Below are 27,986 nucleotides of genomic sequence, written 5' to 3' on the forward strand. Positions count from 1 at the left end.
ACATTTTCTATGTGCTGGATACTGTGCTAGGTGCTCAGGCTACAAGGATAAAATCGTCACGGTCCTTGCTCCCGGAGCACATACAGTAGAGTAGGAGAAACAGACATTAAATAAAAATAAATATTTAATGGCATAAGATAGACGACATGGAAGATGTAGCAGAGAAACGGGCATCCACTTCAGTGACAGTGGTCTGAGGTCTTTCTTGGAGGTTGACATATATGCACTGAGACCTGTAGAGTAAGAAGGAGCCAGGCAGGTAAAGAAGGGTCTTGAGGCAGATGTGAGTAAACTGTCTCCTCTGCTGGAGGGGCTGAAAGAGAATCAGAGAAGCCAGATCAGAAAGGGGGATGTGGGGAGAGCTGATGGCTGAGGCTGCAGATGGGCCACCCAGAGCCATGGAGACTCAGTTTCTTTCTAAGTGCCTGGCAAGTCTTGCAGGGTCAGTTTTAAGTAGACAAGTGAAGGATCTGATTTATATTAAAAACATAACTCTGGCTGTCTCCTAGAGAGAGGATCAAAGGGAAGTAAGAGCAAAAACTGGGGAAATCTGTTTTGAGCTTACTGTAGTATTTGGGTTGGAGATGATGGTGGGTTGATATGGGGTGGAGGTTAAAGGTTTGGAGAGAAATGGTTTGGTCTAAGATATATATTTGGAGGTAGAGTCCAAAGGGTGTGCTGATAGAACAGCTGATGTAAGGGCTAACTGCGGTTCCTGGTTTGAGTACCAGGCGGATTCCCATTTTCCAGGTTAGGAGACCAGAGCTCAGGAGGTTCCAGAACATGTCCCAGGAGGTATGTCTAGTAAATGACACGTGAAGATTTGGGAACAGGCCCATCCAATTCCAGAGACAACCTAGGTAACCAACACGCTGTGCTCTCTCCTAGTGAATCACAATCCTGCTGCTTCGTAAAAGGAGAGGAGTGGTTGTCCTCTAAATTATAACTCTCTGTCAAGCACATTTCCATCAGTTGCCAAGGAGAAAGTCAATGTCCAGACTTGTTTATGGAAGCATGTTTTGCCCTGGAGCAGATTAGGAGATGTAATTTGGATCACACTCTGGAAATGATGTTATTCCTTAGATGTTTGATGTACTTGAGCAGGTTCTGGTCAGAGGAATTGGAAGAGATAATCCTAAATATTCGAATTTTGTTGACAGCCAGAAACCAAGCTGTGTTCTCTCCCCTGGGATCAGGAGAAGCTGCGTCATTCCTGAGTTCCTTTCGAGACCTCTCAGCAATTTAGATGATGTTGTCAAGGGGAGCTTTCCCTGAATGAATAGTTTTACTCTAATGGAAAGAAGAGGAAAATGAAGCAGGTTAGTAGGGACCGGAGCCTCAGGGTACCTCTCATGGCTATAGAGCAGGTCTGGGGAGCACTAACTGGCTTGAGAGCTAAGGCAAAGTTAAATTAAAAATTGAATTAAAAAAAATCTAAGTTCAAGTATGTTGAAAACTCAGTTATGGGAGGTGATCCTAAAATACAAGATAACTTCTTGGGTATATTTTGGTGATGTCCCGAGACTTCCTATATCCTGCTGGTATTTGTGTATCTACAGAATGGCCCCTTTACTTTGACTTTATTTGTAAAGTTACAAGTCTGGGGAGGGAGCTAAGATGTGAGGACAGGGGACTTAAGTAGTGGGCTTACCTCTTTGGACTGATGAACTGTGGAGTAAATGGTGGAGAGACCACCACTTTGTCCAGGTGTTGGGGTATTCGTTTGCTGTAAAAAATAATCATACGCATTTAGTTCACACCGACGAACAGGTATCCACACATAGATATGTTCCCAGGGAAGACAAGGCACAGGGGGATGATGTGAAAGTTCTTCAGGAAGAAAAGGCTAGAGACTGTGCAGCAAGAGGAGCTGGAGACCAAACACCCCTAGCTCTCAAACCTGAGAAGGTTTAGTGACACTTCCTGAGGCCCACACAGAAGCACGACACCCCAGCAAACCAGTGGCTCAAGAGCCAGAAAGGGACAGAAGGGCGGCCTTGTTGGCAGCTGGTGTGAAGAAAAGGAAGCATGCTTTCCTGCATCCAGCTCTACCTTCCCCCGTCCTAAGAGCTGACTTCCATACCAGAAGTGGTACAGAAGCATTGCGTCTTTTGTCTTAGATCTTACTAGCTCTGACTGGAGTATTGCTTGCTCCAGTTTGTCCCTATGACTCAAACTGCCGGGTCATCATGTCACTGGGTTCTCCTCAAGCCCGGACAACTGATAAGTAGGAGGAACACCCGGACCTAAGAACGGCTCTGCTTGGAAAACAAAGCACAGCGATAACAGGAAAAGTCCCCTGTGCCCCTAAGTTTTGACATTTAAAACCAATTAAGGAATATTTAGGGTATTATCAGAACACCCGGAACTCTCCAAAGTACAATTTTTGCTAAAGAAGTTAGCAAATTCACTGGAATTCATTGGTTTGCTGATTCATCTTGTCTTCAAGAGGGAGTTGGAAAGGCAATAGAAACATCTGAACCAGTGAGAATGCCCTTCTCGTCCCCCCCTTCAGGGAGCCTATCCTGTAAATAACTGAGGGGCTGTGTGGGGGGACATGTCCTTGGGGAATCTCAGATTTCTAGCTGGATCACTGCACCGATCAGTTGGCGAATGCTGAGTTATCTTGGCTTGCTTCTCAGAAGATGTATCGTGTTATTTAGAAATGTCCACCTGCAGGTGCTTTACTTTGGGAGTGGTGGAAACTTGCTGAGGTGTGGCAGAGGAGTTCCTGGTGGCTGACCAAGGCCATCTGTTGTGTTGCAGACGGGAGGAAAGGGTTGGAGGCTCTTCACGCCTTTACTGTCTTCTACTGTTGCAAATCCTTGCCCCACTTCCCCTCTTGAGAGACCTCTGAGTTCCCCTATTTCCACTACATCCAGGGCGAGAAAACCCCTGCTTCAGAATTGTCTGCTCTGGAAACTCTCAGACGTAATTGAATTCTGATCCATTCAGCAAGTATTTACCGAGCAGTGTGCTTCAGGAAAGAGAGAGGACCATATACTTTTCGCTCCAGGCAGCTTGTAATTAAGCTGAAAAGGGACAAGACTCACTGATGCAACACGCAGTTAGAGGACCATGTAAAGCACCATATGAGCAAACGCACCATGGGACGAGAGGCCTGGAGGCTAGCTAGGTCCCACGTACATCGTCATTGTGGTGACAAGTGTGCAAGCAAGCAAAGACCATAAAAATCATACCAATGATGGAGTATACAGCTCAAAGGACTCACCCTGTTTGGATGAGTGACACAAGCATACATGGTGTTCCCTGGAGAGAAGGAGACATAATCTAAGTTCCTTATGGTCGCTGCTGTTAACATAGGAAGGCACAGTCAGTGTCCTGCTCTCCTGGGACCTTTGCCTACACGAGGGCACTTTTTGGCTGCAAAGAGGCAAAGTTATTCAAGACAATGCCCTTTCTTAGAGTTCATTCATTTTTGACAGTCTTTGAAGTTCTGGGTTGAACCAGAACCTTCTCAGCCATGTGCTCTATTTCTGATCTCATTGCTTGGGGGAATATGGCCTTGAGGTATCCTAAAGCTTCAGTCTCCCCCTGGATTCACATGTGGGCCAGGTCCCTCCCAGAGGGACCAAATAACACTGCTTACACAAGGACTAGGGAACCTCGTTGGCAAACTGAATGGAGCCAGCTCATGTCACGCGTATAATGTTATTAAACCTCTCAGATTATATTATAAATGATTATACTATAGACAATTATACCATGGATGATTATACTCTAGATTATTCTAGTCTATTCTATTTATGTTACAGATGAAAACCTGGAGGTTCAGAAAGTTCAATTAATTTGGTGCAAAATCAAACACGAAGTGACGCAACAGGAGCTCAGATGCCTCCTTCTGACTCTGAACCTCATGTTCGTCCTCTCCATGTGATGTCATATATCTCTCACCCATGAAATGAGACTCATGGCCAATCTGAGTCCACAGCCTGTGTTCCTGTTTCTTTCTTTTTGGACTGGGTCTACTCAACGTTCACAGCCTGGCTGAAAGAGTGACGGAGTCGGGCAGTTTGTCTTTGGAGCTTTGATGCTCTAACTCTATCCCTGCCCTGGACTTGTTGGTTGATAAAGGACAGGCCAGGAACCTTCCACTGGCACCTGGTTTCTCATCAGCAGGGTGGGGAATGACCCTAATCCGACTCCAAGAAACTGGGTGAGTGACTGGTTTGCATGCTTGTAAGGGACTCTTTAGGTCCCAGAGGGGACAGACACGCATAGTTACAGGTCATCTCCTCTGGCACCATCTGGCCCATCTGAGTAATGACATTCTGACTCCCTCCACTATCATTATCCAGCCCTCTGACCAGCCCCTTTCCTCCCAAGTTAGGTTCTCCCCATCTGTTTTATGGTTGGGAAGTAAGAGTCTGCAAGCTCACCAGCACTCTGGGTTTGCTGAGTAGAGAAATGAAAGATGCCTGAAAAATAAAATCCGGGAAATTGACATTTGTGAGTGTAGTGAGACAGGCTCCCACACCCTATCCCACGCCCACAGGTGTCTCTCTAGGGGATGTGGTGGAGGGGGCGCCTGAAGGAGAAGGGCAGCCAGGCCTTGAGGCTTGGTTGCGCATTTTCCGGTAGGACCCACCTCCCTTGGGAAATTAGTAGATGTGTGGCCACATCCCAGGGGTTGTCTCCACAGACAATCCTCCCTCCCTTTACCTGTCCTACACAAACAACCTTTTTTCCTCCAAACAAATAATCCCACAAGGATGACTGTAAACATCAAAATAGCCACAACTATAATCCATATGGTATCAAGATGTTGATTTTTCTGATTCAAAAAACCTGAAAAAAGAAAAAAGAAGTTGCACTTGAGACACAGAGAGTATTTCCTTCAGAACCTCCACTGAGCCTCTTCTAGGCCCCCTATGGGGGTTGGCTGAGCTCTGGGTCTGGGCAGCCCTTCTGGGAGTGGGAGTCCATGTGGCAGGCAGGCTGGAGCCTGGTAGAGCCACGGTGGGGGGGGGGGTTGGAGCGGGGCAGTTCTGACTTCCCAAGGACTTTGCTCCTGGGCTCTGAGTGGGTTGGAGGGAGGGGGAGGGGGAGGGAGGGAGGAGAGGCCTCTGGAGGTAGTGAGAGGTACAGAGCTGCAGGAGTCTCTGTCCTCTCCCTGCAGCGTTCGGGCCACTTCCCACTGGGCCACTGTTGTGGGGAATCACCTTGGGCAGGAAGGACACGCCACACCCCACAGCTGCTCAAGGCTCCCAGAGGGACCTGAGACAGACTGTTACCTTTGCAGAGACTCTGGATGGAGACAGAGGAGGATGTGCTGCTGACAATATTTTCAGCCACACAAGTGTACTTTTGTTCACTGGGATTCCTGGGGTCCCAGGAGATGGTGAGGTTGGCTTCATATATAGACGTGTTCCCTGCTCCGTGCCACTTTAATAGAGCGTCATGTGAGTTCTCCACAGAGCAGGCCAGGTGGACCTCGCAGGTCCCGGTCTTGGACAGCCCAGGGTGCACAGTAATATTTAAGGCACTCAGTCGTCCTGTGTGCAGAGAAAAGACCCAAACTAAGTCCAGATGGCTTGGTTCAGGCCTCTGTGAAAAATACCCTTCCCGACACAGAATGTTTCCGTGTTCCACCCAGCGCTCCACCGTATGTTATGGTCTGTAAATCGACTCATCGATGGCACCAGGGTCTGGGGTGACCAAATGAGGAGGGGCATCAGCGTGAGACGAAGTAGCCAGAGGGAGAAGTGGGAAGGGACACACCAGGGTAACCACCAACTAGTTAGATGATTCTGGGCTGCTCAGTTTCCTTTCTGGGCCCCAGTTTATTCCTGGGGTCCTTTCTAGCCCTGGACACTGGCCTTGTGTGAAGACATTTGGGGATTCAGTCGAGGGCCAACTCGACCCTAGCCAGGGCAGAAACCAGTAGACCAGACTGGAGAGCCCTGTTTTCTCCACCATCAGAACTCCCTAGCTGGGGTGGAAGATAAAAGCTCCATGTCCTTTAGGAACTGTATTTCTCACAAATCTGCGGGAATCCTGGTCCTCACTGTATCTGATGCTGGCTCCGATGATGAAAAGAGACTGATGTGGAATGTCGGCACGACAGAAAGGGCAACGTTGAGAACCTAAAAACTAGGGCAAGAAGTGAAAGTGAATGAGCAAGCAAGTAACTCTAGGGAGCAAAGAAGTACAATATATTCAGGCATGTGAGGAAGCATCTGCTGTAGGAATTTCTGAGAGCAGAGACCAGAAAGCATTGGCTATTAGGATGTTAGCGGCCGTGAATCGATGGGGTGGTGGCAGGCGGTACGGAAAGGTCACTGATCTGGACTTGGCCTGAGGGTAACGGTGGCCCGATAAAGAACTGAATGACTCCAACCATCTGGTGGGAAAATACTGAGGAATGTTCTAAGCTTAGTTAATGGAGTAGGAAGTGGGACATATTTTGACAGATTTCGTGTAATGGCAAGTGTTGAATTTGGAGTTAGGAAGATCTCGGTGAGAGTCATGGCTTTGTCACTTACGGGTTACATGACCACGGATAGGTTTTTAATCTCTCCAAGCTTGGGTTTCCTGATCTGGAAAACCGAGCAATAATCTCAATTTCTTAGGGAATTGTGAGGATTAAATGAGACAGTGCCTAGAACAGCAAATGGCAACCATTTGGCATGAAGACCACATTTCCTGCAACCTGTATCCATGGGTGACCTCAAAAATCTATCTTGTTACCTTTTTCCACATAATAAATATAAAACTGCTTATGTGACTTTTCCACTTGGACATAACGTGTGTCTCAAACTCAACATGTTCAAAAGGATTCCTGTTTTTCTCTCCAAAACCTACTCAGTCTGTAGCTTTCTGCATCCTAGTTGATAATCACCTTTCCAGTCACTCAGGCCAAGAGCCCCGGAGCCATCCCTTAGTCACCTCTTCATCTTGTACCACTTCAGGATATCTTGGTGGCTTTCCTTCTAAAATACATCCAGGTCCAACCCCTTCTCCTTACGTCTGCTGCTACCACCCTGGTGCAAAGCAGCAGCACGGCGTGCTTGGATTGCCACAGTGGCCTGGTTAGTACATTGGCTTCCACCGCTGTCCCCTGAACGGAGCAGCCAGAGTGATCCTTTAAGCAAGTAAGTCAAATCATACTCCCACTCTACAAAACCCTCTGATGATTCTCAGCCTCACAGAGTAGAAGCCAAAGTCCCTGGGACGGCTCTCAGAGTCTTACCTGATGTGCCTCTATTTCTTTACTGACCTTGTTTCCTGTTACTCTCTCCCTCACTCTGCTCCTTGGTGTTTGACTTCCTTGGTGTTCTTGGAGCCTATGCTGGATGGCTTGTCATTCAAATATGCATGGCTCACTCCCTCACCTCCAACAGGTCTTGGCTCAGATGCTATCTACTCAGTGACGACTCCATGTCTAACTCACCCCTGTATCCTGGCACTCCTGATGCTATAAGGCCTGAGAAGAGGTTGGCATTGAACCTGGGGAGTATGGTGATTGCAGAAGAAGTCGTGCTTGGTCTTCTGAATAGTGGCAGAGGAACATTATCTCAACAAGTATGATGGAGCCTGACATGGGGTCTATTCTCAGACTTTCTACTGGGTGTTTCTCTTCTCTCTGGGGTCCTAGCTCTGCCTTGATGATCCTGGTCACCCAGAGTGACTCTGCCTGTAGTGGGTTGAATCATGACACCCCCTACCCCTCTGCCAAAAGATATCTCCGTGTCCCAATTCCCAGAATTTTATTTGGAAAAAGGTCTTTGTAGATGTACTTAAGTGAGATGAGGAGATGATTCTGGATTATCTGGTGGGCCCTAAATCCAGTGGAAAGGGCCTTTGTAAGAGGAAAGCAGAGAAAAGAGGACAACACAGGGAAAGGAGGAGGCGAGACTGGTGTGATGCAGCCACAGGCCAGCAAACACCAAGGAATGACTACAGCACCCAGAAGCGGGAAGACACAACAGATTGCCTTATAGAGCCTTCCGAGGGACTGTGGCACCGCCCACACCTTGATTTTGGACTTTTGGCCTCTGGAATTGTGAGAGAATAAAATTTCTGTTTTGTTAAGCCACCAAATTTGTGGTGTTTTCTTTTGGCAACCTCAGGAAACTGATGCACTGCCCCAGCGTGATTTTTGCCCCTTTGGTTGGAACCCCCATGGCAGACCTTTCTAGACAATCTCTCTTTCCCGTTACATTTACCTGTTCTGTGTCTTATTCATTCAGGAACATAACTATGACCAATCTAACATGGTACATCTGCTAAATATCCAGGGGATTCTAAAGGTTCACATGTAACCTATTTGTGGTGATATTTTATTTTAACTAAAGTGCTTTTTTGGATTCCATGTCTTAACCCAAAGGACTCTGGGTGAATTTTAGGTGCCATGGGTTCTGGAGCAGATAAGAATTACAGAATCTTGGTGGCGTTTAAAGTTGGCAGTTGAGTGCTTGAATCTTCTGGACAACATTTCTACTAAGTATAGATTATTTTAAAGCCATTCATGGTATCTCTGAACATCACTGATTGCTAGAAGGATTTTTTTTCCTAATACTGAATCACAAGCTGTCTCATAGTTTCTACAATCTTATGTGGACGTCATGAGCCATATTGTCACAAATTAAATAACCTTGATAGAAAGGATCTTTCTTATTATCAGCTCGTCCTTATAGAGCACTTTCTAGGTAGACCACTGTTCTGTACACCGATCACTCCATGGGGTCAGACTGGCTTTTGTGTAAAGGGAGATATCATGCCAGGTGCTCTCCCGCTTACTGTCTCCATGACTGTAGGCAGGTTGCTGGAACTGACTGGAAGCCTCAGGGATAAGGGTATTGCCTGCCTCATGGAGCTGCTGTGAAGATTATACTACAGATACACGTAATGCTCAAGGTAATAGAGTCATAGTTAGTCACGTCTGTTACTTCCATTACACGTCTAGTCGAGAGGGACTATTTTATTATCTGTTTTTATTTTTTAAATATTTTATTTATTTATTTGACACACAGAGAGAGAGAGAAAGAGAGAGAACACAAGTAGGGGGAGCAGCAGGCAGAGGGAGGGGGAGAAGCAGGCTCCCCACTGAGCAGGGACCCCCCCACGTGGGGCTCCATCCTACGACCCCAGGATCACGACCCAGGCCTAAGGTAGACACTCAACTAAGCGAGCCACCCAGGTACCCCGAGAGGGACTATTTTGGTGTATGAGAGTGATGTGATTTGGGGCCAGGAGTCACAAGATGTAGGTCTTCATCTCCACTCTGTCACTACCTGGCTGAGCAACGCCATTGATGTGTCTTACTGCCAGACCTCAGTCTGAGTGCAAATCCCATCCTCTTCACCACTAGGCTACAGTGTATACTTGCTCTCACATAGGATCTGACATACATGATACCTTTCAGTCCATACACAATTAAACCCCACACTTTGACTCACTGAAGATCTTCAGAGTATAACAGGAAAGCTCTGAAGATGTTGGTATGGTTATCTGGGCACAGTAAAGTCCTGCGTCTTCCATTGTCAGGTTGCTGAGTCGTAAGGAGTAGTTCCCCAAGGATTGCAGTCGATGTTTCCATTTTGGATCAGTCACTAAGAACTGTTCAACTTTTGGCATTATGATGATGAGAGATCTTCCTCTGTGAATCCAGGTGATGGACTGAATATCTTCCCCTACAGGAAGCTTCGGGGAAAGAGTTACCGACTCTCCCAGAATCCCATTCATCGTCTGTGGGTTTGAGCTGTCTTGTGAAGCTGTGTTCCCTGTAAGCACAGAGGGGAAGCTGCTATCACCACCCCTTCTCCCCATTCCCTTCCACCCGCACCCTTTCCCCTAACTGCCTGCCTGTTAGAGCCTGCTGATACCAAAGCCCAGAGATATGAGGAAGAGAGACAGGGGTTAGGAGAAGTTTTGAAGCGGACAATCACCCCCCCAAAAATGTATGGCATTCTTGGATAATAGGCAGGTGGTTCAGATGGTTCTGGCTCAGTCCACCCTCTCACAGTGGCCAGTCACTCCTAGGTCATGGCCACAATATCTGATTCCAGCATCTGAGTTCTCTGGGTATGACAGGGACAGGAAACTGCATCCACTCCCTGGCACTGGCTCCAAAACCACAAGTTTTTGCTTATGAAGTTTAATGAAAGCTTAATACTTACTGATTACCTACTATGTCCAAAGAAGTAGGATTGTGGGGTTTAGAGGACTGGACTGATAATAAGAATTTACAGCTCTTCTTATTCATTATTTCTTTTGATGCTGATATAATTCTGGGAGGCAGTTAGGGTGGATGCTACTATCTCCATTTATAGATAAAGGAACTGAGACATAGAGAGTTTAATTCATTCTCCCAGCCTTGTACAAATAAAGAACAAGAGTCAGGATTCAAACCCAACTATTTTGACTTCAGCTCCCTTGTGCTCTTTTTGCGATACCAGAAGACATCTTTCCTATTCTCAAAATGACTTTAGCCCAACTGAGGGGATAAAACTGATCGATATAAAAACAGTAACTATAAGGGGCACTTGGGAGGTTCATTTGGATGAGTGTCTGACTGTTGATTTTGGCTCAGATCATTATCTCAGCTCTGTGCTCAGCAGGCAGTCTGCTTGAGGATTCTCTCCCTTTGCCCCTCCCCCTGCTCACACACGGTCTCTCTCTATATATCTAAAATAAATAAATCAACTTAAAAAAAGTAATAAACATAATTTCAAAGAAACAGATAATGGCCATAATCTCATGAGTCTATATCGGAGCTATTAATGTTTGAGCAAAAAGAGGTGAAATAGTCATAACGATTCTTAAAGACGATGCTTCCTTAGCATCTTTGGCAGAAACTTAGCATTTACCACACTATTTTATAGTCCTGTTTACTCGTTTGTCTAACTGACCATGCCTTAATTTTCTTTGTATCTCAGTATTGTGCCTAACATGAAGTAGGACCTGGAAAGGTTTGAGTGAATCAGTGAAGAAATAAATGCAATCATGGCCCCAACCCTCTTCGTATCTCTTACTTCTTAGGAGAGGATCTGAGCTGGGAGGAAATATCTTTTGAGAGCCTGATGCTCAGCTCCTGGGTGAGCTCATGTTTCCTTTCTCCTTCCTGGATTGTCATGTGGATGCTAGGCACAGGGACACTGGCAGCAGTTATCCTCTGTACCCCGTCTTTCCCATCAGGAGTTTAATGTGACCTTATTTGTCGTTTTAACCCTTGTACCCTCCAGGAACCACATGGATGAATATCACAAGCAAAATCTTGAGCAAAGATTTAATTTGCTTTTAATTTTTATTACTGGTTCCATTTATTGAAAGTTTTAAAACAGGCAAAACAAATCTGCTGCTAGAAGTCAGGACAGTGGTTACCTTTGAGGAGGAGGGAGAGGGTAGGTAGGAAGAAGCATAAACAGGGAATTCTGGGGTGCTGCTAATGTTCTATTCCTTGACCTGTGCCTGGATACACAGATTTACTCATTTTATGATAATTGATTGAGTTCACACTTAGGATTTGTACAGTTTTCTTATTGTGTGTTATATTTCTTTTCTTTTTAAAAATTTAAATTCAATTAATTAACATATAGTGTATTACTAGTTTCAGAGGTAGAGTTTAGTGATTCATCAGTATAACACCCAGGGCTCATTACATCAAGTGTCCTCCTTAATGCTCATCACCCAGTTATCCCACCCCCCGACTCCCCTCCCCTCCAGCAACCCTCAGTTTGTTCCCTAGAGTTAAGAGTCTCATGGTTTGTCTCCCTCTCTGATTTTGTCCTATTTTATTTTTCCTTCCCCTCCCCTATGATCATCTGTTTTGTTTCTCAAATTTCCCACAAGAATGAAATCATATGATAATTGTCTTTCTCTGATTGACTTATTTCACTTAGCATAATACCGTCTAGTTTCATCCATGTTGTTGTAAATGGCAAGATTTCATTGTTTTTTGTTGGCTGGGTAATATTACACTGTATATACACCACATCTTCTTCATCCACTCATCTGTTGGTGGACATCTTGCAGAAGAATGAAACTGAACCATTTTCTTACACCATACACAAAAAGAAACTCAAAATGGATGAAAGACCTAAATGTAAGACAGGAATCCATCAAAATCCTAGAAGAGAACATAGATAGCAACCTCTTCAACCATGGCCACAGCAACTTCTTGGTAGACACATCTTCAAAGGCAAGGGAAATAAAAGCAAAAATGAACTATTGGGACTTCATCAAGATAAAAAGCTTTTGCACAGCAAAGGAAACAGTCAACAAAACTAAAAGGCAACCTACAGAATGGGAGAAGATATCTGCAAGTGTCTTATCAGATAAAGGGCTAGTAACCAAAATCTATAAAGAACTTATGAAACTCAACACCCAAAAACCAAATAACCCAGTCAAGAAATGGGCAGAAGACATGAACAGACATTTCTCAAAAGAAGACCTACACATGGCCAACAGACATGAAGAAATGCTCAAAATCACGTGGTGTCAGGGAAGTACAAGTCAAAACCACAAAGAGATACCACTTCACATCTGTCAGAGTGGCTAAAATTAACAAGTCAGGAAACAACAGATGTTGGCGAGGATGTGGAGAAAGGGGAATCCAATACCGCTGGTGGGAATGCAAGCTGGCGCAGCCACTCTGGAAAACAGTGGGAAGGCTCCTCAAAAAGTCAAAAATAGAGTGACCCTATGACCCAGCAATTACACTACTGGGTATTTATCCAAAGGATACAAACATAGTGATTCAAAGGGGCACCTGCACGCCAATGTTTATAGCAGCAGTGTCCACAGTAGCCAAACTATGGAGAAAGTTGCTGTGTGTTATATTTCAGATAAAAATGTTGGAACAAAAACAAAACTCAAATCAAACCAAAAGAGTTACAATGGCCTATAAGGATCAAAATGATTTGCTTATTTTGATCTCTTTGACCTAATTTCCTATCACTGTCCCCAGACTGGTTCATTTTGCTCAAACTATGCCGGCCTGGTTATTTTTTGAATAGCCTAGGGCTTGTACACTAGCAGTGCCCTCTGTCTGGAAGCACTTCTCCCAGGTGTGCGGTAGCTCACTTAAAAAACAAACTCCAAAAGGTATTTAATGCACACATTCCCTCTCAAAGAGGGCCCCAGCCCTCACTCTTCTACATTCAACTGCCTTTTTAAAAAATTTAAATTCAATTTAGTTACCATATTATTGTTTCAGGGGTAGAACTTAGTGATTCATCAGTTCCATATAATGCCCAGTGCCCATTCTATCAAGTGTCCTCCTTAATGCCCATCACTCAATTACCCCATCCTCCACCCACCTGCCCTCCAGAGACCCTCAGTTTGTTACTGAGAGGTAAAAGTCTTTTATGATTTGTCTCCCTCTCTATTTTTATCTTATTTTATTTTTCCTTCCTTCCCCTATGTTCATGTTTTGTTTCTTAAATTCCACATGTGAATGAAATCTATGGTATTTGCCTTTTCCTGACTGACTTATTTCCCTTAGCAGAATACCCTCTTGCTCCATCCACATTGTTGCAAATGGCAAGATTTCATTCTTTTTGATGGCTGAGTAGTATTCCATTGTATATATGTACCACATCTTTGTTATCGATTCATCTGTTGGTGGATATCGGGGCTCTTTCCACAGTTTGGCTACTGTGGACACTGCTGCTATAAACATTGGCGTGCAGGTGCCCCTTTGAATCACTATGTTTGTATCTTTTGGATAAATACCTAGTAGTGCAATTGCCGGGTCATAGAGTAGCTCTATTGTTAACTTTTTGAGGAGCCTCCATACTGGTTTCCAGAGTGGCTGCCCCAGCCTGCATTCCCATCCTTGTACATTCAGCTGCCTTTGAGTTTATTTTTCTCTGTAATGCTAATCATCTAGCATACTTTATATTTGTATTTTCTTTTTTTTTTTTTTTAATATTCTCTCTCCCTTCCACTAGAATGCAAGCTCCATGAGAGCAAAGATTTTTTGTCTTTTCTATTGTATGATCACTCTTGAACAGTGTTTGTATAGGCACATACTTTTTATCCAATGAGTATTTGATGAGGAAACTCCATCCTTTCTCTTGGAGGTTCTCTGTCCAGGATATTAAGGAATTTCTCTTTTGTAAGGGTTCTGCACATACCCTGGGGCCCAAGGACTCCCCAGGAACTATTGCCTCCCTGCCTAGCACATTCTTTGAAGTCTCCTTTGTTTTTTTATAGATTGCAATTATTCATTTAACAAGTCATCCTTTCTACCATTTGCTTAGTTCTAGGCTAGTTCAGTGAGTGAAGTCTTAGATACCACGGCATTCAGATCATATGTATTAGGTCCCTTTTATGAACCAACTTCAAGGCTAAGGATGGGGAATATGAATAGGAAATGGGTCCTCTGGGCTCACCATGTGGAAGAAGAGCCTGACAGGTAAGGTTGTAGTTTCGGTGCAGTGAGCTAGCCCTTGAGCTCAGATGGGGCTGACCTCTGCCTTGTCTTGTTCCTGGTGCACTCAACACCAACTCCTTCTTTCTTTTTGTTTTAATTATGAGATTGCTTCCTCTCAATTCCAGAATATTGACGATAGGGATTATGCTTATTATTTCTGTATCCCTAACACTTAGCACAATTTCTAGCTCGATAAATGTTGAATCAGTGTAGTTGTGTGCTCTATGAGACACAAAGGAGTGAGCATCAGGGGCCGGAATTGTTGGGGCTTGTCAGGGAACACTTCACAAAGGAGACAACATGGTAGCAAGGTTTTGAATAAAAACAAGAAGTACCCTTAGCACCTTTATTTGCGATTCTTCCAAGAATGCCCTGCTCTTTCACTGCTCTGTTGTTTCCTTTGCCTGAAATGCCCTTTCTTGCCTTTTCTACCTGGTGAGCTCCTATATATCCTTCCAGGATGGGCTCAAATATCTCTTTGCTTACATCTGTGGGGAGTCTGCTTTGGTACAGAGGGAGGAGAAGGGAGTCTGCGACAGAAGAAGAGACAAAGGGGGGAAGGAGAAGGTGGAGGCTCCTGAAGGTTTAAAGAAAGAAAAAAGAAAAAGGCTTGAGGCACTTTGCTTAGGACAAAGAACATCAGGAGAGCTGCTTCAGGGCCTAGGGGATGTGATTTGGTCACCAGTGAGAACCCCTCAACTCAAGAGATTCCTCAAAGCTACTGCTAGCTATCAGTTTTATCTTTTAGAAACTAACTAAAGAATCACTGGAACCAGAAAAGAAATATTTTGAGTAGGACCCTCCCACCATCCCCCCAGGACATGCCTGGGCAAATGACTCATAAAGTGCCTAACAGTTGCCTCAGAATCATCATAATGTTAAGATCCCTGCCCTGGGGGAGCATAAGGCTCATTAGCATAACATACAATGTACATATAGGCATGTTTTCTGAATGTGCATGTGCAACCATATGTCTGCCCGTTCCATGCGATGATGAGGACCTCCCTCTCTGAATATTCATCCCAGACCCCAGTAAAAGGAGCCTGCTTATCTACACATTTAATGCAGTCTCTATCAAAAGAGAGATGCTATCAACAGTGTTTTCAAAGATTAGAACAAGAAACCCTAGAATTTGTACGGAACCACAAAAAAACCCCAAATAGCCAAAGCAAGCTTGAAAAAGAGGAACAAAGCTGGAGGAATCACAATTTCAGACTTAAAGATATACCACAAAGCTGTAGTAATCGAAACAGCATGGCACTGGCACAAAATAGACACATAGATCAATGGAACAGACTAGAGAGCCCAGAAAGAAAACCACAGTTATATAGTCAATTAATTTTCCACAAAGGAGGCAAGAATATACGATGAGGGAAAAGACAGTCTCTTCAACAAATGATTTTGGGAAAACTAGACTATATGCCAAACAATGAAACTGGGCCACTTTCTTACACCACACACAAAAATGAACTCAAAATGGATTAAAGACCTAAATGTGAGACCTGAAACCATAAAATTCCTAGAAGAAAATAGAAGCGGTAATCTCTTTGACATCAGCCATAGAAATATTTTCCTAACCCTTTGACAAGGCAAACAAAAGTACATTTAAACTACTGGGGCTATACCAAAAGAAAAGGCATTTGTACAGTAAAGGGTCGTTATCTCTGTCTTTCTCTCTCAAATAAATAAACAAAATCTTAAAAAAAAAAACTCCATCTGATGAGGAACTATTCTTTTAAGTCAGAGGACATAAAGCTAGGAAGTACTCACCTCAAATCACTTTTACATTTCCAAGTCAGCCATTAAGGCGTAATAAACCTCTGCCTTATTTCCCAGGTACCCAGATCCTTAGTGACACCCAGACCACAATTCCTCCAACCCCATCGGGGCTAACCCCCAGTTTCTCATTAACACCCCCCAAGCAGTCCCTGATGTCTTCTCCATTACCAGGATTAAGGTACTACTAGATTAGGGACCCACTTCAAGCCTGAGGCTGGAATACTCCCTTTAAGACAGGTACCTAATGGCGACAGACATCTCATCTACGTGCATGTCCTCTTTTCAACATCAGACCCCTGGAAGGCACCCCAGGGGACTATGGGCTGGTCTGGTTGAATTCATAAATTTCCTGCATGTTGTCTATCACAGTCCAGTCTGGGTGGACACCCAAGCTTTCCTAACCACCCTTCTGAAGGCAGAAGAAAAGTCTCTGGTGATGGCAAAAGTCAGAGAAGGGTCTGAAAGGGACTATCAGCCTGGGTCATGAGTGAAGACAGAGTGAAGAGGAAGTGCCAGGAACTGACCCTCAGTGGGATCCTAACTCTGTAGACCGAGGAGAGGGTTTATAGGACTTTTCTGGAGCCTACTTTCAAGAGCTATGCAAGAAGTAAGTAGATCTCCTATAAACTCGTCCAACTTGAGGGAGATTCACAGGGTCAAATGAAAAGCCACCAACCTTCTCGAGCTGCAGAATGGTCTGAGAAGGCATACAGATAGGGACCTCATGGCCCAAGGCAGCCAAAGTTGTCTCAGTTAATACTGAGTTCATATCTCAAAGTGCTCCAGAAATCCATAGAAAACGTCAAAAATTGGCCATAGGTCCTGACACTGACTCCACTCAGCTAGCAGAAGATCTTTGGGGTGTTCAATGGGGGGTGGGGGTGGGGGGAGTTGGCGGGACAAGAAAGCGGAAAGGAGACTGCCTTCTGGGAGTGGTTCTCCAGGCCACTCAAGGTAACCCAGGGTCAGGAAGGAAGATGTTGTGGGTGTGTCCCCGCCCTCCCCGCCCCCCCACCCGTGGGACCAAGAGGCCGCTGACAAGTTGGGTTACAGTCAGTGTGCATACTGTAAACAGGAAGGGCAATGGAAACAGGATTGCTCACACCGCCCCCAAAAGGAGGATGGGCAAAACCGAATCATCCCAGCTGCCCCTGAGCGAAGATGGGATGTGATCGGGTGATAGGGTTCCCCGGCCAGCTTCGGGTAATCAGATCCTCATTTCCCATGAGGAGCCCTGGGTGACCTTAGCAGTGGAGGGGAGTGGGTTGAATTTTTGCTCAATACTGGAGCCACTTTCTCCCTGTCGAACACCCAAAAGGGTAGCCTTTTTAACATAAAATGTAACATAAAAGGAGTGTCAGGAGGAGGAGAAACTAAAATATTTCTGGAGATGCTGACCATAGGATCGAAAGGACTAAAGTATCTTTTTTTTTTGCACCAGAATGTCTTGTTCATCTTTTAGGATGAGACATTTTATCCAGATTGGGAGGCTTTATCAGTTGGGAGCAGGACAGGATAGAGATCCACGTGTCCAGGTACTGGGGACCTAGACTCATGACTTGACTACACAGTCTGCCAGTATCTGAAGGAAGAGAGATTCCACAAAGTATTTTCAGCCAGGTTAACCCAGAGGTCTTGGCACAAGGATGAGTGGGATATGCCCATAATGCCACATGTGTGATGGAGGAATTAAAGCAGAGAGATTTGGGGTAAAGCAACAGCCCTTAAAACCAGAAAGTATAAAAGGGATCTTTTGGGTAACACATAGATTCTTAGAGCAAGGGTTGATCGGGCTGTGCAGATCCCCATGCAATACACCAGTTGTGTACCCCTTAAAAAGCCAGGGGGCAAGGAAGAGATTTGTTCAAGGCCTCCAAGCTGTTAATGAGGCTACTCGACACATACATCCTGTAGCACCCGATCCATACATCCTATTAACCAATTTGCCAAGTAATAGTAAGTATTACACTGCGTTATATTTAAAGAAGGCCTTTTTCTGCTGCACACTAGGTTCTGAATCCCAAGAGTCATTTCCCTTTGCGTGGGAAGACCTTGCCTCCCCCCCTCCCCGCCCCGCCCAAGACAGCAATACTGCTGGACTGGTTTACCTCAAGTATTAAAAAAAAAAATCCCCACTATCTCTGGAGAAATCCTAGAACAAGCTTTAAAAGAATTAACTCAGGAAAAGAGTACTGTTGTGCCAGGTATGATGGTGTTCCAATAGCCAGCCTCACTCAGGATACTCTGACAAAAATACTAGATTCATGTTAAATTTTCCTAGTCAGCAAGGGATATATAAGGTATCAAAAGAAAAGACTCAAATTTCTCAGGGAACTGTAAAATGCTTGGGGTTCATTATTTCTAAGGGGGGCAACAAGGCCTTCCCCAAGAAAGAAAAAGCAGTCTGTCAGCCAGCCCCATAGCCCCACCAAGGATCCGTAAGCAATCGCGTGGGTTTTTGGGAATGGCTGGGGTTTGCTGCATCTGTGTTCCTAACTTTGGGCTAATTGTGAAACCTCTTTATTTTTATTTTTTTAAAATGATTTTATTTATTCCTTCATGAGAGACAGAGAGAGAGCAGAGACACAGGCAGAGGGAGATGCAGGCTCCATGCAGGGAGCCTGACGTGGGACTTGATCCCAGATCCTGGGATCACGCCCTGAGCCAAAGGCAGACGCTCAACCACTGAGCCACCCAGGCGTCCCATGAAACCCCTTTATGATAAGCTTCGGGGACCTGAGACCTCCCTGTCTGGGTGGGATAAAGCACTCGAGCAAGCTTTCAGTAGACTTAAAACCCTATTTATAGAAGCCCCGGCTGTAGCATTACCAAGCCTTGAAAGGCCACTTGGTTTATGTGTACATGAGACACAAGGAGTGGTGGCGAGGGCGTTAACCCAAATGCTGGGCCCTTCAAGAGAGCGGCAGTTTATTTCTCTGAACAGCTGACACGGTGGCCAGCGGTTGGACTCCCCGCCTGAGAACTGTGGCAGCCTCATGCCTTTCGATAAAAGAGGCAGAGAAAAACTATGGGTCAGCCTGCAACAGTCTGAACCCCACACCTGGTCTCTGCTTTATCAGAAACCGAGGACCTCTGTGGCTGTCCCAACCCAGAACACTGCAACACCAGGCCATGCTGCTAGAGCACCCCCCGCACCCCCCACCCGGCCCGTGACAGCTGAAGCCATGTCACACTTTAAACCCAGCCACCCTACTTCCTGATCTTGACCCACCTGCTGCCCACAGGTGCCCAGAAGTAATTGGTGCAGGGCGCTCCAGCCCCGGACATCCCGAAGCCGACCCCTGTCCAACGCAGAGGAAGGCTGGTTGGTGGCTGGCAGCGCTTTCATGGAGAATGGGCAAGAAGGGCGGGCTGCGGGACGGTGTCCCTAATCCCTCTCGCGGGGGCTAAGGGGCTGGCCCTTCCCCCAAAGGCAGACGTAACTGAGCTTTAAATCGGGTCAAGGTAAAGTGCTGCCTGCTCACACTGATCCTGAAGACACGTCCTCTGTAACCCATGCTCACGGAGCTCTCTGCAAAGAAAGACGCTGCTGAATGCTGGAACTAAGGAAATCAAATATAGGCAGAGAAGTCCCCAGGCTGCTGGGAGCAGGGTGCGAGCCCCGGGACGTGGCAGTGGTGCGTTCACCCGGGGGCCACCAGAAAGGAAATTCAGAGGTAATGCAGGGAAGTAGTTCGGCTCCCTCCGGCACGGAAAGGCCTTCTAGATCGGCGGAGATGTTGCAGCGGCCACTAATCCCCCCTTGCCTTTCTATCAGTCCACCCCTACCTGCTCCCATGATCAAACAGAAGAGGCAGCAAAAATGGGCTCGCGGGGGTCCCTGCTAATTAGAGGCTGGATGACAAAGAGCAGTGGGAAAGTCGGGGCACCCGAGCCAACTGTTTGGGGGGTTCCTAGGAGCGCACATAATTCAACTCGTTATGGCAAAGAAGCTTTATGCCCATGGTTAACAGAGATCATAGACATTCCAGGGATGAAAGAGATTATTAGAAGAATAGCAAACCAGTGTGTCTACTATCAGACAAAGAAGGTACAAACCAGGCCCCTGGTACCGCCTTCAGCCGCGGCCACTCAGATTGGAGGGGACACCACCTGCGGAAGATTGGCAAATGGATTTTACTGTCATGCCAGTGGCACCTGAGGATTTCAAATGCCTCTTGGTAATCATAGATACATTCACTGGATGGCTGGAGGCCTCTCCCTATAGGACAGAAAAGGCAAATGAAGTCATCAAAGGCCTTATCAGAAGAGATGTCTCCTGGGTGCCTGGGTGGCTCGGTCGGTTGGCTGTCCGACTCTTGGTTTTGGCTCAGGTCATGATTCAGGGTCTGCACTGAGTGTGGAGCCTACTTGGGATTCTCTCTCTCCCCCATCTGTTTCCACGCCCCCCCCATCTCTCTCTCTCTCTCAAAGAAAAAAAATTTTTAAAAAATAAAGAGAGATTTCCCTGATTTGGATTACTGAGGTCACTACAAAGTGATAATGGGTCAGCTTTCATACCAAAAGGCATTTCTGGGGTAGCCAGAGATTTGGACATCAACTGGAGGCTACACTCTGTGCCTGGAGACCTCAGCCCTCTAGAAAGACAAGACAAGCTAAAAGAACCCTCCCGAAAAGACCCTGGTGACGTTGTGCCCAGAAACATAGCAAAACTGTCTAAAATTATTACTGATAGCTCCCATCAGGGTAAGAGCTGCCCCAATGGCTAAACCAAAAGGCTCATTCCTAAAGGCTCTTGCTCCTCCTCACCCAGACCTGGAGGTTTCTCTGCCGGTTAAGCATACGCTTCATCTCCAACAAGTGGTGCAGGCATTCAGCAAGTACGCTTGGCTCTTTGGCATCCCCCTACCTACTGAAATCAGGCTTCACCCAATAAGCCTGGGCATTGGGTGTACCTCCAAGCTTGGAAAAGCGAGTCTCCCCAGGATCAACCACACCCAATATGGATAGGGCCCCACCTCCTACTGTTTGTCATGTATTCTTCTTTAAAACTAGAAGGGGTAGTGTCTTGGATGCCTGACTCCGGAGTAGAAAAGTGATTTCTGTCCACTCAGGGCTAGCCCCGCTGTTCTGGTTTCCTGTCTTGCTGTTTGCTGCCTTGAAGAGGTTAAACCATTTTCTCTGTGACTGTCCAGTAATAAATGCCACAGCTCATTGCTAATGCATGATGAAATGTAGAGTTTTTGAGGCCTCTTTGCCCTGTTCACCAGGTTCCAGAGGCTAAGGAGTGTTTCAGCCCTTGAGACCTTAATCTGAGCACGTGCCCGATATCGTTATTGTCATAGTAGTTCTAGGAATATCTTGAGCTACACACACAGCAGAGCACCCTTGGGAGCTGAACTCCCTAGGGATTCTTTTTTTTTTTTTTTTAAGATTTTATTTATTTATTCATGATAGTCACACAGAGAGAGAGAGAGGCAGAGACATAGGCAGAGGGAGAAGCAGGCTCTATGCACCGGGAGCCCGATGTGGGATTCGATCCCGGGTCTCCAGGATCGCGCCCTGGGCCAAAGGCAGTTGCTAAACCGCTGCGCCACCCAGGGATCCCTCCCTAGGGATTCTAAGTAAAATCATCGCAGAGGGAACTGAACTAAAAGGCCGTTGGGTGTGTCTCCAACGCTCACACACTGAAACTGGATGTCTCATACACCATCCAATCCAGAGTGACCCTGATGTAAGTTTTTTTATGGGCTCCCCGAATGCCTTTAAAAATTCTCTTTCCAGGGACACCTGGGTGGCTCAGTCGGTTCAGTGATCGACTCTTGGTTTTGGCTCAGGTTGTGATCTCAGGATTGTGAGTTGGAGCCCTGAGTCAGGTTCCGTGCTCAGCGTGAGATTCTCTCTTCCTCTCCCACTGCCCTTCCCATTCACGCTCTCTCTCTTTTTCTTCCTGTCTCTCTCTCTCAAATAAGTAAATTAATTAATAAAATGAAATAAAAATTCTCCTTCCATAGCTGTATGGCTGGGTCATTCCCATAGAGAAATTCTATATGTAAATTTTACCCCTCTTGTTTGTTGTTGTTGTTGTTGTTGTTGTTTTTTAAGATTTTATTTGTTTCTTTGAGAGAGAGAGAGAGTGAGAGCAAGGGAGAGCATGAGCAGGAGGAGAGGGAGATGGAGAGGGAGAAGCAGACTCCCCACTGAGCAGGTGCTGGATGTGGGGCTTAATCCCAGGACTCCAGGATCATGACCTGAGCCAAAGGTAGATGTTTAATCAACTGAGCCATCCAGATGCCCCCTTGCCCTCTTGTTGATTCCAGGAGGAGAGGGGGTGCAATATCTCAATTGCACATCAGCGCCAGAGCCCTGCTGTGGATGTTCCCCTGAAACAGGCACAGAGAGCTGAGACCCATCCTCTACAGCCCCTCTTACTGTTACTCTCACTGAGGATTGCTTTCCAAGTGAAGCTCACTGGTGCCCAGTGAAGGGATGTGACAACACTACAGGGACGTGGGAAAGTCAATGTAAGACACGGACAAGACTGACCAAATCTAAGGGGTGCTGGAGACGTACCTATTTATGTCATCAGGCCCCTGGAAACGCAACCACAGGTCCAATCAATTACACAGTCTTGTGGAGTGGACCTTTGTCTCCTGCAGTCAATGGCATCTCCAAACTGGGGCCCTGAATTGCTTAACTGGTTTAACTCAGTGCATGCTCACTGGGCCTGTGTGTCCCCAGGATATGCTTCTATTTGTGGATCATCCCATCATAGGCTCCCAAGAGACTCATCTCCAGCTAGAATTTTTATCTCCCCACTTCTCGCTGTTGCTTATGCGTGTGTTGGTGATGCCCAGCTCCCTGGGCACTATACTGTAAGCTTCATGAGTCCCATGGGGATTACCTTACATAATCATTCTCTATCTTCCCATTGGGAAAAGGGTCCTGGGACTGATTCTGGCCAACACTGGGTTGGCCATCAGATTAACTGCCCCTTGGGGAGGTTTTGTATATCATGAAGCCACCCTAAGGAATCTGCCACAATAGAAACGTTGGCTGGAAATACAGGCAATGCCCTCAAGAATTTTTAAATTGTCCTTGGCTCCTTAGTTAATGTAGTATGAGATAATAGACCAGTTTGGACTACCTGTTAGCAGGAGGAAGGGGATCTGTGGAGTAACTAATACTTCCTGTTGTACCTGGAGTAATAATGCCTCAGTTGAAGTAGAAGTCGATATTAAAAAAAAAAAATCTTTGATCTGGTGGCTTGACTACATACCTTCAACCAAAGAGGAGGATCTCCTGATTAAGTCTGGGCGACTATCAAACAGCACTACCCAGTACTACAAATCTTCTTTCTTTCCTGGGGTCACTAATAATCCTGCTACTCATTACTTTTTGGAGCTGCGTACTTCACTGTTTGGTACAGTTTGTGACCAAGAGGCCATACAATTACAGGTAGTAGTCACACAGGGTATGAACAGCTCAGGGCTAAGCCCGGTGGCCCACATATAGAGGACTAGCTAGAAACAGGGTTTGCATCTTCGATGATTCCCACGATGATGCCCACATCCAGCAGGAAGTAGCTACAGATGATCCATTGCCCCGCGCCCCTTAAGAATGAGAAGCAGAACAAAACTAGAGAAGGGATTTTGTCACCATTGAGACCTCCTAGACCCAGGAAACTCCTAGAAGCTTCTGCCGAATTATGAATTCTATCTTTCAGAAGTGAAATAGTGAACTGCTGGCACAGGAAAAGAAACATTTTAAATACCAACTCCAGGATAATGATAACCATCATCATCATCGGAAAGGAAATACCGGTAAGAATTAATAAAATAAATAATTATTAATAAGGTAAGTGCTGGAAAAATTAGAACCCTCCTACCTTGCTGGTCAGAATGGAAGCTGGACCAGCCTCTGAAGAAAACTATTTAGTGACTCCCCAAAAGATTCATGATAGAATTATCATGTGGTCCAGAATGGATTGGAATTGAAAACAGGTACTCAAATACTTGCACACAAATCTTCATCGCAGCACCATTTACAAGACCAGAAGGTACAAATAACCCAAGTGTTCATCTATATAGATGAGTGGATAAATCAAACGTGGTACATATATACAATGGAATATTATGGAACAGTAAGAAGTGAAGTGCTGATACGTGACACAATATGAATGAACCTTGAAAACATTATACTAAGTGAAGGAAGTCAGACACAAAGGTCACATGTTGTACCATTTCACTGACATGAAATGTCCAGAATAGGTCAACCCACAGAACAAAATCCAGTTAGTACTTGCCAGGGGGCAGCGGGTTGTCAGGGGAAGGGCAAAATTGGAAATTCCTGCTTCACAGACATAGAGTCTCCTTTCGGGGTGATAAACTGTTTTGCGACGATAAAAGCGGTGGTTGCACAACATTGTGAATGTACTAAGTGCCGCTGAATTATATACTTAAAAGTTATTATTTTAAGTTTTGTGAATTTCACCTTGATGAAAGAAAGAAAGTCTGCCTGTAGATGGAGAGACCCAGCTGAGGGGTCTCCATTCCCACCTTGGGGGTGGGAGGCTGGAGGACACATGGGGACAGACCTCAGACTCTGAGAGGTGGAAAGGCACAGTTGTCCTTGAGGATAATGTCAAAATGCAAAACAACTCCCTGCCGCAGTGAACAATAAGGAGCAACTGTAAACCTTGGAAGGTGTGGATGGTTGGTAAGAGAGGCAGCCGACACTGCTCGGGGGAAGGGAGCCATTGGATACGATGTCTCAATGTCTCCGCAGAAACCAATTTTTAACTCAGGACCTCGGAATCACATGGCTAGCTCCCCCGTATGGGCTCTGCCTACACTTGCAACCACTTCTCTCCTCAACATCAGGATACCCCCATCTGCTTCTGGCCAACGTACTCAAAGAATTAGTTCTTATTTCTCCCTTCCTTCAACCCCAAAATGACTAAAATCCCATGAAATCTAGAACCTTGCTACTCAAGGTGTGGTTCACGGAGCAACACTGGCGTTACCAGGGAGCTTATTATAAACGCAGAATGCGGGGCACTTGGGTGGCTCAGTGGTTGAGCTCAGGGCATGATCCCCAGGTCCCGGGATGGAGTCCCACGTAGGGTTCCCCGCAGGGAGCCTGCTTCCCCCCTCTGCCTGTGTCTCTGCCTCTCTCTCCATGTCCCTCATGAATAAATAAAATCTTGAAAAAATAAATGCAGAATGTTTGTCCGCATTTAGAATCAGTATCATAAGATTCCCTAGTAATTTGAATGCATATTAGTGTTTGATAAGTTCCCATCTAGAGAGGATACAATGGAGAAACAAATGCGATTCATTTTCTCCAGGGCATGATGATACCTGATTTCAGTTATACCTCTTGGGATTATTTCTCAACATGGTTCATCTTCTCAGTTAATTTAAAAAAAAATAGCAAGTTATGGTGTCTGACCAACTGGGAAGATGGTAGGATGGCACGAATCATCTTCCTTCATACTGTTTTTCAAAATTGATTTAATTTGTGCCATATCCTTGCCACGGCAGATCTCTTTCCCTTCCTCAAACTCTTCCCAGCAGAGGACCTTTGCACTCACCTGACCCCACTCAAAGCAGATCCCCTTGCTTTTTTTTTTTGTTTCAGGGTACCCTGCCGATTTTCTTCCTCGCCACACATTTTGTAGTTATATATACACATTTTGTAGTTTTATATATATATATAAATATACACACATTTATACATATATATATGTATGTGTGTGTGGTTATATATATCCATTTGTGTAATAATAAGTAGCATAGCGGGTGATTATGAGCACAGACCCCCGGAGCCAGGCTCCCTGATTTCCAACCTCGGCACTCATTGCCCCCATCCTGCGCTCAGAACACTGCAAGTGCATTCACAAACGTCTCCTTTTCTGCACCGCGGCCTGGGGTGCCACCCCAACCCATAGTTGTGTGACATGAAGTAAGTTACTGAAGTGTCACATGGCTTCTTTCCTCTTTCCCCGAAGTGGGAATGACAGTGTCTATTTCACAGGATCTCTGTGACAGCTAGCAATGGAAATGGGGAGGAGCAGGGGATTTGTAACCTGAGGACATTCTGAATATTTCATTTCATGGTGGTAAAATGAATTTTGCCCGGAGGTAAAAGGGAAGCAAAGATGTGGGGCTTCGCCCCCAGGCCAGGGAGCGGCTCTTGAGTATAGAACAAATCCCCCCTCCTTCTGCGGTTACGCTATAGCCCCTGGCTCTGATCTCCTTGCACTTTCTCCTAGGCTTTGTTCATTAGTTGGCGCCAGGACTTCCAAGCCTGCGGCCTGCAGTCCTCAATCTCCAGGAGCTCTCCGGAAATCTCCTGGGTAGCACACTGATGTCTTAAAATTAGTAGGTCCCAAACTGAGCTCACCATCTCCATGGCTGCTCCCTCCTCCGCTCCCCTTTGTCACCCAACTTTGTCACCTTGGGCCACTCTGTCCGAAAGTTCCCTGCCCTTTCCACCCCCTCTTTCCCTGCTCTGCTCATCTGTCACCTATCCTTGTGCAACAGACCATTTCACTTATTCATCTTGTTTCCCTGCCTCAATGTGAACTCCGCAAGGTCAGGACTTTTCACCTGCTCTGATCTAGTGTCCCCAGAAACTAGAAAATTAATGCTTTCCCCTCACTGCTGTTGCCAGTCAATCTAGTTCATTCTACATCTATGGTGACTCTCTCACTTCTGTGTTTTGTCTTCTGCTACTGCTGTGCTTGGTCAGCGGTCACTGTTTCTCAGAACTGTTGCAAGAGCTTGCCACCTGCTGGCTAATGCAATTTGGGCAAGTTATTGAAATCCTCTTGGCGCCTCATTTAAAATGGGGTCAATACAGTGCAAACGCAGAGGTCTGTGCTGAGGCTCATGTATGTAAAGAGTGCGCAGCACCTGGCCCAGGGCCCGGAACAGAACACACCCTCAAAGAAGACAGTTATTTTTATCCGCTACCCTGAGCTAGTTCTGGCCTAGCTTTCCTGTCTTGTCTCCTGGGCCATCTGTCCCTGAATCCTATACTCTGGCTCCAGTAGCCACCTGTGGTTCCCCAAGCACGACATCCTTCGTGCTTTCCATGTGACGGACTGCGGGGAACCAGGACCCCTCTCTCTGGGTCACAGAGAGTCCTGCTGGACTGGCTAGACCCTGATTTACATCGGAGGAAGGGAGAGATCTTTTTTCAAAGTAAACAAAAACTAATAGATCTATTTCTGGTGTTTGAACTGTGCCCAGAAGTTTCGGTTCCACCAAACCCTGGATGTTCAGTATTTTCGCTGAGGTTCGTGAGGTTCAAGAAGAATAAGCCACCTGCCTGAGGTTACAGAGCAAGACGGGAGCCAAGTGGCAGGAGGGGCCACTCTCCTGCATCACAGCACGCTGGCCCCAGACCCCAGGCCCAGGTAGTCTGCTCTCAGGAAAAGCTCGCCTCCCTGTGCCCGCAGAGCCGCCCGTGGACGCGGACACGAGTGGAGCCGTGATCCCTGAGGGAGCTTGGGCGCGTCTTGTGCTAACCGACAGGAGGTGGCACTTTCTCAGGCCCACCCGGTCCCTCCATCCCTCGGCAGAGACAGACCACAGACAGACAGACAGACAGACAGACGGTATGCCCAAGTGACTTAGATGGAGCAAGCTGCGCAAAGCCCGGAGGCCCTCGGTGGCTGCGAGGCAGCGGCGGCGTTTACCTGGCCGGAGGAGGAGGAGCAGTGGGAGCGGCAGGAGCACCCAGAGCATGCTGTCAGCCGCCCAGGCTGCTGCGGGGGCTCGGCTGGCCCGGGCTGCCTGCACCGCCTGTCACAGACTGGAAGTGCTCTTACGAAAAC

The 27,986-nt window shown here is 46.2% G+C and overlaps 1 protein-coding gene and 1 long non-coding RNA gene across 10 annotated transcripts in view; one reads left to right on the forward strand and one right to left on the reverse strand.

Moving 5' to 3' along the window:
- Positions 1 to 8,055, forward strand: part of LOC144307344 (uncharacterized) — a 33,830-nt gene extending 25,775 nt beyond the window's left edge. Inside the window, exons 4-5 of one of the 2 annotated variants that reach the window (XR_013374236.1) lie at positions 3,777 to 4,177; positions 7,365 to 8,055. This is a non-coding gene — a long non-coding RNA (uncharacterized LOC144307344). Of the gene's footprint in view, positions 1 to 3,776; positions 4,940 to 7,364 lie in introns of those variants that run through there. The other variant, XR_013374235.1, reaches the window with a different exon arrangement.
- SLAMF6 (SLAM family member 6) lies at positions 107 to 27,986 on the reverse strand. Of its 8 annotated transcripts, none has more exons than XM_077887061.1 (8): positions 27,849 to 27,986; positions 9,423 to 9,746; positions 5,256 to 5,516; positions 4,702 to 4,809; positions 4,401 to 4,439; positions 3,233 to 3,312; positions 1,652 to 1,726; positions 107 to 1,290 (listed from the first exon to the last, which is right to left on the reverse strand). In XM_077887061.1, exons 1-8 carry the CDS (start codon positions 27,895 to 27,897, stop codon positions 1,243 to 1,245), a joined length of 984 nt encoding a protein of 327 aa, XP_077743187.1. In that variant the 5' UTR covers positions 27,898 to 27,986; the 3' UTR covers positions 107 to 1,242. The 8 variants fall into 8 exon arrangements, with proteins under 8 accessions (XP_077743187.1, XP_077743186.1, XP_077743184.1 ...); XM_077887060.1 differs by having other exon boundaries at positions 4,684 to 4,809; XM_077887058.1 differs by having other exon boundaries at positions 3,233 to 3,270; positions 5,184 to 5,516.

This window comes from Canis aureus, chromosome 38 (assembly GCF_053574225.1).
Source record: "Canis aureus isolate CA01 chromosome 38, VMU_Caureus_v.1.0, whole genome shotgun sequence".
NCBI classification, from domain to species: domain Eukaryota; kingdom Metazoa; phylum Chordata; class Mammalia; order Carnivora; family Canidae; genus Canis; species Canis aureus.